This window comes from Engraulis encrasicolus, chromosome 20 (assembly GCF_034702125.1).
Source record: "Engraulis encrasicolus isolate BLACKSEA-1 chromosome 20, IST_EnEncr_1.0, whole genome shotgun sequence".
Taxonomy (NCBI): Eukaryota; Metazoa; Chordata; class Actinopteri; order Clupeiformes; family Engraulidae; genus Engraulis; species Engraulis encrasicolus.
Genome location: NC_085876.1, coordinates 21,951,272 through 21,968,771, shown reverse-complemented (window position 1 = coordinate 21,968,771; position 17,500 = coordinate 21,951,272). Strand labels below are relative to the sequence as shown.

At 45.5% G+C, this 17,500-nt stretch overlaps 1 protein-coding gene across 1 annotated transcript in view; it reads right to left on the bottom strand.

Annotated features, from left to right (window-relative positions):
* Positions 1 to 17,500, bottom strand: part of csmd3b (CUB and Sushi multiple domains 3b) — an 810,903-nt gene that overhangs the window by 326,779 nt on the left and 466,624 nt on the right. Inside the window, exons 23-25 of the mRNA XM_063186185.1 lie at positions 11,657 to 11,826; positions 8,321 to 8,477; positions 2,724 to 2,915 (exon numbers count right to left, since the gene is read on the bottom strand). Of these exons, the coding sequence (XP_063042255.1) occupies positions 2,724 to 2,915; positions 8,321 to 8,477; positions 11,657 to 11,826 (519 nt within the window). The remainder of the gene's footprint in view (positions 1 to 2,723; positions 2,916 to 8,320; positions 8,478 to 11,656; positions 11,827 to 17,500) is intronic.

The window sequence follows — 17,500 nt, the reverse complement described above, 5'->3', positions numbered from 1 at the left end:
GCAGGGTATTTGCCCCGTAACCACCAGCCCTCCATTGCTGGTGGTGGGGGTCCTATTATGACCTTGGCAGCCAGTATGGGGTACTGTATGGGGTCCACTATCAGTGTTTTGCCCTAGGGCACCCTGTGTGTAATAGCTCTGCCACTGGCATAGCCTGATTATCATCGACTTTCAAATCTCTTTGAGACTTGGTCTGACCCAAGAGCATAACAATTAACATTTCCCAAACGACATTGACCTGCCTGCTTGATTTGCAGATGGTTGTATGCTTCCTGACAAAGTGGGAGGAGTTCCTGATTTTTCAGGAGCTCAGAAACGACATTGCATTGCTCTTGACCTGACTAGAAGCAACGCTGAATGCATTGCGTCAGTAGGAGGGCACGGCCTGGCTACCACTGGTAGGGAGAGTGGCAGATAGTAAGTGAGTAAGTGCCTGTCGATACGGGTATTAAGGGGTGTAAGGCTGGGGGAGCACGGAGAGAGTGGGCTGGGGAGGCTAACTCAGCGGTTGATCGGCTCTCGTTAGGTGTGATGTGGGCCATGGAGACGTCTGCTGTGCTGTGAGGAGGTCAGGGAAGAGCAGTCTCGATATGAAGCCATTACTGGGCCAATTCCCTCTAATCAGGTTCCCACCGCATAAAACAAGCAGCGGTGCCAGTGCTGTCTTTGCACAATGAGCATATGTGGATTCTCTGTAGGAGGAGTCAATGATCATTTTCTCGTCCTTTTTCTCTCCTCCTTTTCTATCTTCCTTTCCTCTCTCTCCTTCCCTGCTTCACTCCCTCTTATTTTCTCATGCCACCCCTTGTTCCATTGCTCCTCCACTCAGCAGTATTTTATAAGCTTCTTCAGAGTATGGATTTTTACAGTGTGGATTCCACATCACGAGCCCTTTGTACTGAATCTTTAATATCAAGACTGTTGAGAAAGAGAGAGGAAAGCGGAGAAGGAGAAAAACAAGATAAAAAAAAACAAAATATATTTGCTTGGGGAGGATGAAGAGGAGGACGATGAAGTGATAGCCCTTCATTCACCGACATTTTGCAGAGCGTCGCTAAGCAGCGTCTGCAAAGTTTTTTTTCATGAACTCTGCGTAATGTCGAATTAAAACCGTGGGATTAGGCTGTTATCAAGATGCATTGGCGGAGTCCCCTCTTGCAGCGGCATATCAATGGATGGTGAATAGCACTGCAGTGCTCCACAAAAAGGGAGGAAATAATCCTTGGGTCTGGCCCTTCAGTTGATTTAAAAAGTCAGGGATGGTGCATATGTAGTAGGTCTATCTAGTTGAAATTGACATCTTATCTAGATAGACCTACAGTACATACACTCACCACTCAGCACCAGTTGTTTTTTGAGGAATACTAGCAGCGCTCTACCCATGGCCATTACTACCATTGAGGACACAGAGGTCATGTCCTCTATATCTTTTTCAGTAATGTAAAATGTATCTAGGAAGAGTTCAGATGCAAAACCCCCTAAGTGCCTTTTCAGAATTTTTTTATATAATACAAAGCTATCAAAATTGCATATTTTTTTATTTTATTTATGTAATATAACTATGTATATGTATTATCAAGTACATGAATGTAAATCAAACCAACAACAGGGTTCTCTAAAAATATAGAAGTGCAGGTCTTCAGAAATGGAGTTAGGGGGTTTTGCATCTGAACTCTTCGTATGATGAAAATGGATATATGATTAACAATGATAAATTCAGTCTGTATACGCCACCCCCATTTTTCCTCAAGGCAGCGATTAATGAAAGCAAACTTAAGAGTTTGACTGAAATGTTTGAAGCATTGTAAATGTACAGTATGCACTACAGCACACAGTATTTGACCTCGGTATTTGAAAATGTCTGGTTGCGGCCCTGGCTCTACAGGTACCTGCTCTTCTTCTAGCACTGCATTGCTGTAGAGACGAGCGGAGCGCGAGGCAAAAGGCCAGGACCAATACTGCAGCTCCACTAATTATGACAAATGGATAGCGACCAATGGCGTGTAACCAACCCCTGATTACCTCACAATGGGAGGCGGGGTTTAGACTTTACTGCAGTATGAACCCAAAGGTATTTTTTATTAAATCCTCTTCTTCCAGTATTCTCTCAGATTAATCTCTCTCCAGGTTAAACTCTACTATTTGGCTACCAATGTATCTGTAATTTCAATGTAAAGCACACTCACATATTTAAGACAGATATTGGATTTCAAAAACAAGGTCTGTCTGTGTGTGCATATGTGTGCGTTTGCGTGGTGTGTGTGTGTGTGTGAGATTGCCACTAACCGATACAGGAAGACAGGGGGTTGTCCCAGGTGGGTGTGAGTTTGAGTGTGAGTGTGTGTGTGTGTGTGTGTGTGTGTGTGTGTGTGTGTGTGTGTGTGTGTGTGTGTGAGTGTGTGTGTGTGTGTGTGCGTGCTTGTGTGTGTGTACATATGTGTGCGTTTGCGTGGGTGAGTGTGTCTATGTGATGGCCAATAACCACTGCAGGAAGGCAGGGTGTGTGTGTGTGTGTGTGTGTGTGTATATGTGTGTGTGTGTGTGTGTGTGTGTGTGTGTGTGTGTGTGTGTGTGTGTGTGTGTGTGTGTGTGTGTACGTGCGTGTGTACGTGCGTGTGTACGTGCGTGTGTACGTGCGTGCGTGTGTTTATACTTACAGTATGTACGTATATGTGCATACAGTATGTGTGCGTTTGCGTGGTGTGTGTGCGTGTGCCACTCACCGATGCAGGAAGGCAGGGGGTTGTCCCAGGTGCGTCGCTCGCCCGTCATGCACTTGAGCACGCTGCTGCCATGCAGAGTGTAGCCGGGGTTACACTTGTAGGTGATGGTGCTGCCGGAGAAGTGGCCCTGGTCGTTCACCTTGTAGCCAAACTGGGGCACGCCGGGGTCCTCGCAGTGGGACAACTCGAAGCCTAGAGAGAAAGAGGAGAAAAACATCCACACTCGCTCATGAGCTGAGTCGACTCTCATTATTTATTCATCAAATGCCACCATGTCCACTCCACATGCAGACACGTCCTGAAGCCATTGTCAGTCAGTGCTACGTAGTACTGTGAGCAAAGGAATGGGTGTATCTCATCACGGGGTGATCACAGCTTGGTGTTGTTTTAGTCTTTTGTAAAAAAAATAAATAAATAAATAACAGCATGTAGTACTAAGGATGTATCACCATGAGTGATAAAACTTTTGTTGAGTGTTATGTGAAAGCATTGTGTCCAATCCTTCATTGTAACCAACCAAACACCTGTTTGTAACATAATTATGTGTCAGGTAAGAGCAATTGAACTTCCCCTTTAAAAGGCAAGGTACTACCTGTTATTTCACACGTGACCTGAGGAAGGCCGACAGGCCGAAACGTTGTCACATTAAAAACTTGTTTATACAACTCGAGAGTGTAAGGCACTTCTCTCCTCCTGCAAGTGATCACAGCTTGATACCTGCAGTGGAATAAGTGTGGGTTTGGGGGTAAGATGGAGTGTAGGAGTAGGGGAATATAGGGATAGGGGTAAGGTAGGATGAGTTAGAGAGGACTGTGGTGGCTAGTTGGTGAAATGGAGTGTGTTGTAGTAGAGTAGTAGAGTAACTTTATTACTAGTGTAGTGCAGAGTATGGCGGTTGGGTTGGTGTGGGCTAGGGTAGGGAGAGAAGGGAACAGATGTGTTTGGGTAAGGAGGAAAATTAAATAGGTATGGGTTAGGGGAAGTAAAGTTTGGTGTGGTAGAGTAAAGTATGGCAGTGTGGCATAGGTTAGGGAGGGAAGAGATCAGGTGTGTCTTCGGGTGGGGAAGGGTGGGTCAGAGTGGATTGCAGTGGGTTAGGGAGGAAAGTTAGGTGAGTTTGGGGTGGAGTGGAATTTGGAGTTGGTCGGAGAGGAACGTTTGACTCATTAGGGAGTATGTGTGTTTGGCTAGTAAGATTTGGAAGAGGTGCAGGTAGCGGGTGCAAGTTCACTTTCAGAGAGGAAGATACCGCTGAATTTTATTTACAGGTTTTTTTTGGCCAGTGTGGCCTTTCTCAAACTTGTTTCTGTAAATAAAATTCAGCACAATGGACAAGAGTGTGCGGTATCTTCCTCTCTGAAGTTGGCTAGTAAGGTTAACATCTATTAGCCATTTTGGCTGGTGATGAAAAGGTTCATTTAGAGCCCTGGCGGTGAGTACGGTAAGGGAGGAAAATGAGACAGATCTGGTTTGATGAGCTTGGGTGGGTGTGGTCAGGTAGTGTGTTTCAGGCAGGTTTAGGGAGGAGATAGATATGACGTCAGGTGTGGTTTGGTGAGGTGGATGAGAGGAGATGAGATATGACGTCAGGTGTGGTTGGATGAGGTGAGGTGGATGAAAGGGTGAAGCCAAGGTTAATAGATGAGTGAGAAAGGGGCACATTTTTAAAATAAAGATCTTATATTTAATACAAATATGGGCATAAGACATTGGAGCGGAGAGCTGCAGTGAGACATTAATAATAATAATAGCTGAAGACCGAAACAGACAACCAGTTGAATAGCCCACAACACTTAGCAGTGTGCCATTACCCCGACAATCACAAACACGCGCGCACACACACACACACACACACACACACACACACACACACACACACACACACACACACACACACACACACACACACACACACACACACACACACACACACACACACCGCCTCTTTGTCTGTGGGTTGTCATTAGAGATGTGAAAGTTTGGCATTGGGCTGATCATTATCGCCACTGACAATTTGACTTTAATGTCCCACTGTGCTGCCAAAACAGGGACAGAACCCTTGCTCAGCAGGCCAAGAGATGATTTGGATTAAGTGTTTGGTTAACATGGCCCTATACACGCCTCAGACTGTCTAAATGACACTCCCAAGCATTAAACATCATCATCATTATCATCCTCATCACCCTCTTCATCACCATAATCATCATCATCATTATCATAATTACACTCCTCCTCCTCCTCATCATCATACTCATCATCCTCATCCTCATCATCATCATCATCATCATCATCATCATCCTCATCCTCATCCTCATCATCAGCCATCAATAGTCCTTTAATCACCTAAATCACCAAAACAGGGGTGCATTTCTGGAAAGCGCAATTTTCCATTGGCAACTACCGAAGTTCTAACTGCTAACAACTAAGCTTTCCAGAAATGCACCCCAGAGATGGTACAGTAAAGAATAAGTACAGTGGAACAAACTATTGTGCCATGACATGAACTTTGGAAATATACACTGAGATAGTAAATTGAATTTAAATTGATATTTTAAGCTTTGCCTCTGAAGACTACTTAACCATGTTGAAAGATATCGCCTCCAGACATCGGGGATTGCGTCACCGAGAAGAAAAGGTAAACCAATTAATGTCTAGGCGGCCGACAAAACGCAGTCTCAAGGACATGGCGTTATAAGGAATGCATGCAACCACCGCAAGGCATCATGCATTAATCCCGGCCGTGCGTTGTTAACAAACAGCGAGTCCTCAGTATTACTCCTCGACTGTAGCTCTAGAACCCCCTGCCCTGCCAAGAAGACCCCCCCCCAAACACACACACACACACACACACACACACACACACACACACACACACACACACACACACACACACACACACACACACACACACACACACACACACACACACACACACACACACACACACACACACTCCCAATAGCAATGATCAGGGCCGAATTAACGCACAGGTTTAGATAATGGTTGCAGCCTAGGGGACCCCCACCTGTAAGGGGGGGTCTCGATTGGCCAAAAGTGAAAAAAGTGCAGAATTATGTCATGATGCGGTATTGATAAAGTTAATCTGTCATGTCAGTTTTAAATCGAATTAATACTCCTCTCCATAGTTGGCGGACATGCGCTATCCAAAATTCCTAGCTCGTCATTATGACACGTTTGTCACGAAATTTGCCTTCCAGGGGGGCCCACAGCAACCTGTAGCTTAGCCTAGGGGCCCCGGGTCATTTTAATCCGGCCCTGGTAATGATGGCAGGTGAGTTCCAGTCGAGAGCTGAGCAAGCACATCACACAGGGTCCGGGCCTCCTGCGAATTACATCCTGCCACCCCGTGATGATTGCAGCTTGATTACAGGTCATTGTCTCCTGGCGTTTTCTCTACAAGGAGCCAGGCTTGCAAAAAGAAGAGGAGAAAAAGGTATGGCTGTTCTAATCTATTAACATTCCCTTCTCCCTAGCCCACTCCACACACAAACACACACACACACACACACACACTCACTCACACACACACACACACACACACACACACACACACACACACACACACACACAACACACACACACACACACACACACACACACACACACACACACACACACACACACACACACACACATGCACACTTATACACACACACACATCAACGCACAACACAAACGTTCACACACGCACACTCTCAGACACACACACACACACACACACACACACACACACACACACACACACACACTCCCTCGGCACTTCCCAAGTCTATGTTTAGTAGTGAAATTACAATGGCTGTGTGAGTCTCCCCGTTGGTGTCTCCCTCCTCAGCATCTCATACTGACCTTTATTATGCAATCAAATAGCTAATCCAGGAGATGAAATGAAATCGCACACAGACAGACAGACAGACAGACAGACTGCGGCTTTAAGTAGATTTCAAATGAGATAGCCTCTGAGGAGGTTAACCTGTTCTTTCTTTCTTTCTTTCTTTCTTTCTTTCTTTCTTTCTTTCTTTCTTTCTTTCTTTCTTTCATTCATTCATTCATTCATTCATTCTTTCATTCTTTCTTTCTTTCTTTCTTTCTTTCTTTCTTTCTTTCTTCTGCTTTATTTTCTTTTTGTTTTCTTTTTCGTTTTCCTGGTCTCTAGGTTTATTTCCTTCCTTCCTTCCTTCCTCCCTTCCTTCAATAGCTCTTTGGGAAGTGGAATGGCTGTTGGGTCTCATGCATCCCACATCTCTCCTCGGATTGCCAGCAACTCTCCGCTCTCTGCTCTCTCCCCATTCTCTTCACAGGTCTCTAATCCTGCTGATCTGGCTAAGCTTTATTACCTTCAATTGCACTTTTGTTTCCTAAACTTTTCCCTCTACCCCCCCTCTCCAAAAAAACTTTTCTCTCTCTCATTGTGCCAAAGCTTGGAGAGAGCATTTTTCACACAAAGATTTTAAGTTCGGGGTTTAAGGAAATGAGACACACAAGAGTTCTAAACAAACAATGGCATATTTGAAGAAGTCCAAAGTTTCTGCTGATCGATCAGTTGCAAAAAGTCTATTGTGCTGCTTGCCTTTGTACTTTTTCTCTGGCAGTAGAAGGATGCATACAGCAGCTTTTCAGATGTGTGCATGCATGCGTGTGTATCTGTATGTGCGTTGTACATAACGTACATGTGTCTGTACGTACATGTTTAAGCTTGAAGCCCTCTCCCGTCACGTCATGTTGTGAAAATAATTAAAAGCATATGTACTATATGCAGTATGCGTGAGTTTATGCATTTGTACATTTGTGTATGTGTGCCTGTGTATGTGTTCATATTGGGTGCCTGCGTATCACTGTGTGTCTGTGGTTGTGCGGTCGGCTGATTGGCTTACTGGAGTAGACGACTTTGAAGCCCTCTCCCGTCACGTCAGTGTCATGAAAATACTATAGTCCACATGTATGTAGTATTTGTGTATTTGTGGCTGTGTATGTGTTCATAGTGGGTGCCTGTGTATCACTGTGTCTGTGTGTTCGGCTGGTCGGCTGGTTAGCTTATTGACTTACTGGAGTAGACGAGCTTGAAGAGCACATGTATGTAGTATGTGTGACTTTATGCATTTGTGCATTTGTGTATGTGTTCCTGTGTATGTGTTCATATTGGGTGCCTGTGTGTGTATCATTGTGTGTCTGTGCTCAGCTGGTTGGCTCGGCTGATTGACATACTGGAGTAGACGAGCTTGAAGCCCTCTCCCGTCACTTCGTGAAAATACTACAGTGCACATGTATGTAGTATTTGTGTATGTGTGCCTGTGTATGTGTTCATATTGGGTGCCTGTGTATCACTGTGTGCCTGTGTATGTGTTCATATCGGGTGCCTGTGTACCACTGTGTGTCTGTGGTCGGCTGGACGGCTCAGCTGATTGACTTATTGGAGTAGACAAGCTTGAAGCCCTCTCCCGTCACGTCGGCGTTGTGAAAATACTGTAGTGCACATGTAAGTAGTATTTGTGTATTTGTGTCTTTGTATGTGTTCATATCTGGTGCCTGTGTATCACTGTGTGTCTGTAATCGGTCGGCTGGTGGGCTGATTGACTTACTGGAGTAGACGAGCTTGAAGCCCTCTCCCGTCACGTCAGCGTCGGAGAAGAACTCGAGCCACAGGTGGTTGGAGGTGCTGATGAGGGTGAGGCCCAGCATGGCCGACCCGGTGAATGCCCCCAGCACATGGGCCGTGTTGTCCTTCCCATCGTAGATCTGTAGGAGGGGGTAGGAGAGGCACAAAGAAACACACAAAGAAACACACACACACACACACACACACACAGACATGCACACACACACATGTACACATGCACGCACGCACATACACACACACACACACACACACACACACACACACACACACACACACACACACACACACACACACACAGGCATGCACACACACACACATGTACGCACGCACGCAAGCACTCGCACACACACACATGTACGCACGCATGCATGCACACACACACACACACACACAGACATGCACACACACACACACATGTACGCATGCACACACGCACATACACACACACACACACACATAGGCATGCACACACACACATGTACGCACGCACGCACGCACACACATGTAAGCTCGCACGCATGCACATACACACACACACACACATACACAGACACGCAGGCACGCACACACAAACAAATACACACAAACACACACAATTTCCATCAATCACCGCCATATGAATGCATGTAACACTTTTTTACCTAACCTTGCCACTAACCTCTCATACAGTAGGTGTAAAATTGGGTCTACTTGTGTCTGAGAGATCAACCCATTGTCCTAGTGGAGTGTGGTCTGGACACAGGGCTGGACCTGGAGCTTTGGACAGATCAGACTTGGACAGATCAGCTGTAGCGGCAAGAGGACTGATACCACTATATTGAGGGGTGGACCGGGGCAAAATCATCAACAGACACTGGGCAAATGCTCTGTATGCCTTATGGCTAATCCAGCCATGTCTGAACACTAGAGATAATGCAGTTGTCTCTCTCCAAATCACAGCTCAACTCGGGTGAGCTGCACGCACATGAACAAGCTGGCCATACTGTAAGTAGGTGGATGGCTTCATCGCTGCTCTTAATTTTAGCGGTCTGATTCAGCGATATGACTCAGGCATAAAGACAAAGGGCTGTAATCATAAAAAAACACGCCTGCCATAAGTACCCTTACTAGCCCACGCTACTGTAGCTAGCGCCAAGCTACTGTCTCTCAAACAGTGATTTAAGCCTGACTACAATGATGATTATTACTGCATTAGGGGCCTGTTAAGTGCCACTATTATCTGCCCACTTTCAAATTCTATCCAGCTGAAGAAGACCTTTTCATTGAGGTCATGTACATACCGTACAACAGTCGTTGTCTGTCTGCTAATAATAGGCTGTCGACTTTGCTTTTAGACTGCCAGGTTTCACATTCTATTCAAACAAAATAGACCTTTTCCATAAGGTCATCCGCATAGAACAGTCTTTCCCCGCTAACAGTCTATCTATTAACCATGTACAATTAAAACATAAATGTTTCCATTCCATGCACTGTACCATATTTAGCCTTAGGCTAGTTTCTAGTATCTATGAGCTGGATGTAGCCTATATAAATACTTTGCTACTGTGTTGTACTACTGTTGCAATGACTATTACTTTGATAATGTAAAGCAGAAAGAGTTGCACTGTCTCTTGAGAGTCTCGAGTTGAGTTACGTAACTTACAAACTTAAGGCAGCAGGGCAACATACTTTTTGACGTTTAACCCATTGACGCCCAAGACACCTGCAAAAAAGGGTGCGGAATGCCTGAGCCCCTTTTAAGAAAAGCTGCCCTAAGCCTATAAAACCCAACAGCACAAAAATATGCACATAAGTTGCATTTAAACGCTGAGACCCTTATCTTTCATTACAATGTGTTCATTCATCTCTTTTTTTTTGGTGCATATAAAGTGGTAACATAAAGGTGGGTAACTCGGGGGAGAATAGAAGTAAAAGGAAAATCCCACAGCTTACACATCATTCATCTCAAACAAACAGAGATTTTTAATAAAGTTGTCTCAAATCTACTGAGTCTGAATGGTGCGTAATGCAGCTCCAGGCGCCAGGGCTAATGTTGCGCAACACAACATCAGGCATCAATGGGTTAACTGGCTGCAACATTTCACAGTGTACTGGGACACACTGTTGGTCCCACTCGTGAATGAGTGAATGAGTAACATGAGGATGTAGGCTACCATTTGTAGTCAACAGTAGCTCTGCTCGCCCCTTCATGCCATGCCAAATCATTGCACCATGCACCAAGACAGAAGTGGACTACTGCATGTGTTATATATGTGGGAATAAACGCATGGGGGGTTCACCTTGAGTATGTCTCCCTGAACAACATGAACTACAGTATGTGTTCAGTTCAGTTTCAGTTCAGTTTGGTTTATTTGATAGGGACAGATACACATCTTGTAGGCTATACAAGCCCAACAGAACAGCATCATATAGCATTCATAGCCTAGGCTAATTTCCATTGCCCGTCCCCAGGAAGTGCTTTTAAAATAAAATGTAAAAAAAACATGTCCACAGGGACTTTAAAAGACATACAGCTTTTCATATGGTTACTCAACATTCTTAAAATGGCTACCTAAAGCAGGGGTCTAGAAAACTTAGATTTAATCAAGCACATGGGCTATATTTATGTAAGTACCTTTCCATATAATGTGCTGGAATGGCAAAGCCCCACCCCCAGGACTGAACTGGCCATCTGCCATTTTTCAGAATTGTTTTAAAAATAATAATAATAATAATAAATAATAATAATAATAAAAAAAACCTAAGCCAAAAGTGCAGAGGTCCTATTTCCCCCAGTCAAGCCCTGCCCCAACCCCCTGAAGTAGACTATGTGTCATGTGTGGGGAATAGTCACATGGAGAGTTCAACTTGAGTATGTGCAGTATGTCTCCATGACCCAAGTGAACTACAGTATGTGTCATGTATGGGAATAACCTGAGTGTGTCTCTCTCCATCAACCAAGTAGACTATGTGTGATGTATGGAAATAGAAGTATGGAGGGTTCACCTTGAGTATGTCTCCCTGAGCCAAGTAGACTATGACCTTGTTTATATGAGACATTTAATTCAGAATGAACACAGTTTAAATCTGAATAAAGCTTAATTCCGCTTTGAAAACATCATGCAAACACTTCACAATTCAGGATTAAATGAAAGTGCAATGTCAATTCGACGGAACTATTTAGTTCTGAATTATTAATTCGGAATTAAAAAATAACGTTAACGTGGCCTATGTGTTATTTCAGGGCTTCACCTTGAGTATGTCCCCCTGAGCAAAAAAGACTCTGTCATGTATGGGAAAGGATGTAAGGAGACTTCACCTTGAGTATGTCTCCCTGAGCCAAGTGGAAGGTCCGGGCGGATATGTTGATGCCTTTCCCAGCCTGCACCTGGATGCTGTAGATGCACTCGTGGTTGTTGTCGTAGTTCATGGGGTAGTTTGGGGACAGCAGAATTCCCTCGTTGTTGATGACAGACGAGCCGCACTCAGCTAGACGCAACAAGACGTAACACACACACACACGCACACACACACACACACGCATGCACACATGCAGGCACACATGCACACACACACACAGACACACGCATGCATGCAGGCACACACAGGCACACGCACACACGCACGCACGCACACACACAAACACCCACACACACACACACACACACACACACACACACACACACACAAACACCCCCCCACACACACACACACACAAATACACATATTCATCCATAGACGGCCATCCACACACACACAGACACAGACACACAGACACAGACACACACACACACACACACACACACACACACACACACACACACACACACACACACACACACACACACACACACAGACACACACACACACACACACACACACACACACACACACACACACACACACACACACACACACACACACAAAAGGAGAAACAACAACAGAAAGAGAACATTGGAAAAAAACACGCCACAGCAGAGCCTACTGGTGACCAAAACAATCAGCGGAAATCTTTTTCAAGAAAAGTGTATTACTTTATGTGGATTATTAATGCAGCAGAAATACCATCACATTTCATCAAGGGAAAGCTACTTCGGGGGCTTTCGGGAGTGCACAGAGGGTTGCCTAACATGCCACACGGATGCTTGCCAGCAGTGAAATATCTTATTTGCGACAACACAGTGTGTGCGAGTACTACATTCGCCTCGGGTCTCGAGCTTGATTAGTAGTGACGTGAAAAAAATTCTGCAAGGCCTTTGCAAGAAAAAAAAGAGTCAAACGAGACGAAGATGGAGAGAAGCAGCAGACTGAGAAGGAGTAAGTGCCCTTGGTCCCATAGCCGGATTAAGATGGCCTGGGGCCCCTATGCTAAAGGTTGCTGTGAGTCCCCCCCGGAGGCCAAATTTCACCACAAACTGACATAGGCAGTGTCACAATTACAAGCTAGGAATTGAGGATGGCAGGTTTACCAACTGTACTCAATTGACTTTTTCCATATTGCATTTTTTTCACAATTCTGCAATTTATTTCACTTTTGACCAATCAGGGGCCCCCTGGCAGGTTGGGGGCCCCTAGGCTGCAGCCATACCTAGCCTGTGAGTTAATCCGGTCCTGCTGACGATGATGTTTCAAAATGTTTTCCCCCTGCACCCTCCTTTCTTATGGTATGATATGAAAGTATGGATCGGAGGGGTTGCGACACCGAACAATAACCATCAAACGCGGAGTTAATGGAACAGCAGACAGTAAAAAAAAACAGATGTGGTATTACCCATACTGCACTGCTGGTGCCCAGAGAGCCACCGCATGAAAAAAAAGCATGCACACACACGTGCACACTCACACGCGCACACGCACACACACACACACACACACACACACACACACACACACACACACACACACACACACACACACACACACACACACACGCACACACACGCACACACATGCACACACAAAAAAAGCAGCCGCAGCAGCTGTTCTGATTTATTTAATGCCGTGTGCCTCGCCTCGCGCCCGTTTTCCTGCGATGCGCACAGTGTTATGACGATATTACCAGTGTCATTTTTTGAATAAATCATGTTGGATCCCAGCTCCATTTAGTAAATTGCCTATACACTTCACCTCTGGGGAGCAGGGATTGGATGGGTGCGATGAGAATTTGTGCAGAAGGAAGGGGAAAAGAAAGAGAGAGAGAGAGAGAGAGGCAGAGAGAGAGAGGCAGAGGGAGAGAGAGAGAGAAACTGAGAGAGAGAGAAAGAGAAACAGACAGAAAGAGAGAGAGAGAAACAGAGACAGTGACAGAGAGGCAGAGGGAGAGAGAGAGAAGTAAAGCGAGAGAGCGTGAAACTGAGAGAGAGAAGGTAGAGAGAAGAAACGAAGGGTAAAAAAACCCCTTACTTCTCTTACTTCTTCTCCTCCTCTATTTGTTCTTATCCCCCACTCCATAAAGCGTTTGCATGAACTCTCTCTCTCTCCAGGAGGGAGAGCCCCTGACCCCTGGGGAAGTTCAGGGCCAGTCCACATCCCTGAGCGGAGACTAGTGCAATTTAAATATGTGCAAGGCAAGGCAGCAAACCAAGTGGTGAGACTGGGGCTGGAGTGCATCGGTCCGATAAAAAAAGGCTGGGCATTTTTATAATCATACTAGACCAGCCTCTTAAGCCTCGTTCACACACGTCGCTGCTAGTTACTCGCTCAGCGAATGAAGTCAATAGAATGTCTATGTGTTCCAGCGAGGCGAGGAGGCGAGTAGACGTGTAGGCGAACAGTGTACAAGCGATGCGATGTGGGCGAATTCCGAGTTGAAAATATTTATCAAGCGAGGCGAGTGAGCGAGTAACCAGTTGGAATGCAGAGTTCGGGATTCCTCGCCCTGTGCATTGGCAGTTAAAGACGCGGGAACGTTTAGCGAACGTTCCATGAGAGAGTGGCGAGTAGGCGAGCGAGCAAGAAGCTAGTAACTAGAAGTGACGTGTGTGAACGTGGCCTTACACAGCCCTACCTGCCAATATTATGAGTAGCTCAGTCAACTGGGCTGGCCCATATAAAATGAGAGCCAGTCTGTTTGGGAAAAAATAAAAAAATACATAAACAAACAAAAACAAACAGTACTGGCCTATGATGACTGTTGGCTCACCGGGAAAATGCCCTGTATGCCAGATTACCACTGCCCTGAAGGCATCAAATCCAAGCAAGCCGTATGGACTAGAGGAACAGTAGCATAGGGTGGGGGGAAGAAACGGGACCACGGGGAGATAAGATGAATCATTTCTGAGGCACGTAAAAAAGTAGGTGACATGTCAACCGGGGGGGAAAGGGGAGAGAGGAGGCACGGGATGGGGAGGCGAACATCACAGAATGGGGGATGGGGTGGGGGGGGGGGGGGATGGGTAAGGGGAGGAGGTGGGAGAGAGGGAGATGAGTGGGTGTAGAGGAGGGAGGGAGGTGGACAGTGCAGAAAGGGAAAGAGGAAGAGGAGAGGTAGAGGGGGGGATGAGTTTGTGCCCAGCATAGCTCAGGACCCTCAGATATTATGGACATAGGCACATCTCTCACAAGCAGATAATTGGAGTGCTTCTGGGTCTCCATCTTTTTCCTTGGTGCTCGTCAGTGTAGGGGCTCTCAAGTTTAGTCCAGGAAGAGAAGTTCTGAGGCACTCAAGGTTGTGATTTTTTTATACTCTTTTATTTGGCTACTTGATACAAGGACACTTGATACGCCCTGAAGAAGGCCTTTAAGGCTGAAAGGCGTATCGCAATTGTAGCCAAACAAAAAAGTATTTAAAAAAATGCAACCTTGACTGCTTCAGAACTTCTCTTCCTGGAATAGGCACATCTCTTTCAACCTTCCAGAAGCCTTTCATGATATCTACAGTAATGCTTGAGCTGCCCTAGTCCAAGGCCAGACTCTTGACATGATGTGTGTGTGTGCAGTGCACTCGACTTTACTTTAAGAAAAAATAACTCTAACCCTGCTTTGCATCTGCACTTGTTGTTCTGTATATTTCCAGTGCATTTCGTATCTGTTAGTGATGTTGGCTATGATTATGATGATGGCTATGATTGACACCATCTAAAGCAAATTTGTTCATCTTCGTCTCAAGAGAGATGAACAGACCAAGGATATGGATCACTGGAACCATGTTGTGTGGTCTGAAGGGACCAAGATAAACAAATTTGCTTTAGATGGTGTCAAGCATGTGAGGTGGTAAACAAGTGAGTTTTACAGAAAAGTTTATCATCTCAGTAGTCAAGCATGGTAGTGGGACTGACATGGTTTGGGCATGCTTGAATGCCGTCAACATTGGAAATCTGAATTACACCTAAATGAAACATGCATGTCAACATGCACTGTGACTACTGAAGCAGATCATGATACTCTCCATAGGATTTCTTTCAAATCTCACAACAATCTATTTAAGCCAGGTGCAGACTCAAAATGTTAAAGTTCAATGCAAAGAAAGGTTGAAACGCACACACCGAAACGCACACATTTTGAGACGATTCGGGCCCCTTCTTCCCCGGGTTTTGATCTGAGGTGTACTCACTTTTGTGGGACATGTTCAAACATTAATGGCTGTATTTTTTATTTTTTTCTGAGTGAGCAAGAAATTTAAGCGGTTATAGATGTTGTTAACAGGCCTGGTCACTAATTGTGTCAAAGTGAAATATCTTTCTTGTTGTCCTATAAAAAGATATAGTCACAAATCTGCAAAAATGTGAGGTGTATACTCACTTACGTCAGTAACTCTACTCTACTCTCACTTACGACAGTAACTCTACTAGTAAACCCATTTGCTCCGTTTGCAGGTGCACGCTGTGGCTGCTAAAACCTCAGAGCAGGGAAACTGCAAATATGATGTGGCGAAAATGGATTGAAAATGGATTGCAGCAAAAGAATTTCCACAAAAGCAAAATGATCTATATGTAAAACTGTGTATGTTTCTGTCTGTGAAAGACAGGGGAATTGCACATGTGTGTGCGTGCGTGCGTGTGTGTGTGTGAGTGTGTGTGTGTGTGTGTGTGTGTGCGCGTGCATGCGGTGTGTGTGTGTGTGTGTGTGTGTGTGTGTGTGTGTGTGTGTGTGTGTGTGAGAGAGAGAGACAGAGCGAGAGAGAGAGAGAGAGAGAGAGAGAGAGAGAGAGAGAGAGAGAGAGAGATAGACATAGAGACAGACAGAGAGAGAGAGGTATGGGGTTGTAGAGAATAAGAAGAATCCAGATCTAAAAGTTCCATAAACTTTGGAAGGGTCCCTGCAGCCTGACCCCACAGATTATGTGTTCTGAAAACTTTTCTGAGAACACTCTCTTTCTCCCTCTCTCTCTGTACTGTGTGCGTGTGCCTGTGTGCGTGTACATGTGCATATGTGTGTGTGTGTGTGCGCGTGTGTGTCTGAGTATGTGTGTGCGTGTGTGTGTGAGCGTGTACATGTGTGCATGTGTGTGTGTGTGTGTGTGTGTGTGCGTGCGTGCGTGCGTGCATGTGTGTGTGTGTGCGTGTGTGCACGTGTGTGTGTGTGTATGTGTGTGTGTGTGTGTGTACAGGAGCAGTCCCAGGTGACAGCGTTTAAAAGCTAAGCCCTCCGCTGCCTGCCGGCTCTTTCATTCCCTTTTGTGATGATGTATTATCCGGCCACCCTGGAGGAACCCAGCGGTCACCCTGTACTGTAGCACACACACACCTGACACACACACACACACACACACCTGACACACACACATACCTGACACACACACTCAGGCATGTAGCCACGCACACCTGACACACACACCTGACACTCACACATACGCAGGCACGCACGCACGCACGCACGCACGCGCACACACACACACATACAGCACATACACACACATGCATGCACAATCACACACACACACACACAGACACAAATTCATGCATGGATCACAACAGCTAAACCACTGGATAAACGTGGCTTAGCATCAACTAGGCACACAGCAAAAAAATGCAAAGTGTGAGCAAACAGCCATGGGGCAAATAATTGTCAACATCATCAACATAAACACTAATGATTAAGCCGAGCAGAGAACATGGGTAAATATTGTGCACCGCAATGACAGCTGTTCGCTCAGATTATACCCTGGTTTATGGCAGTTAAATGTTTATCTCGTTGTGATCATTGAGACCACTGCACAGAAACC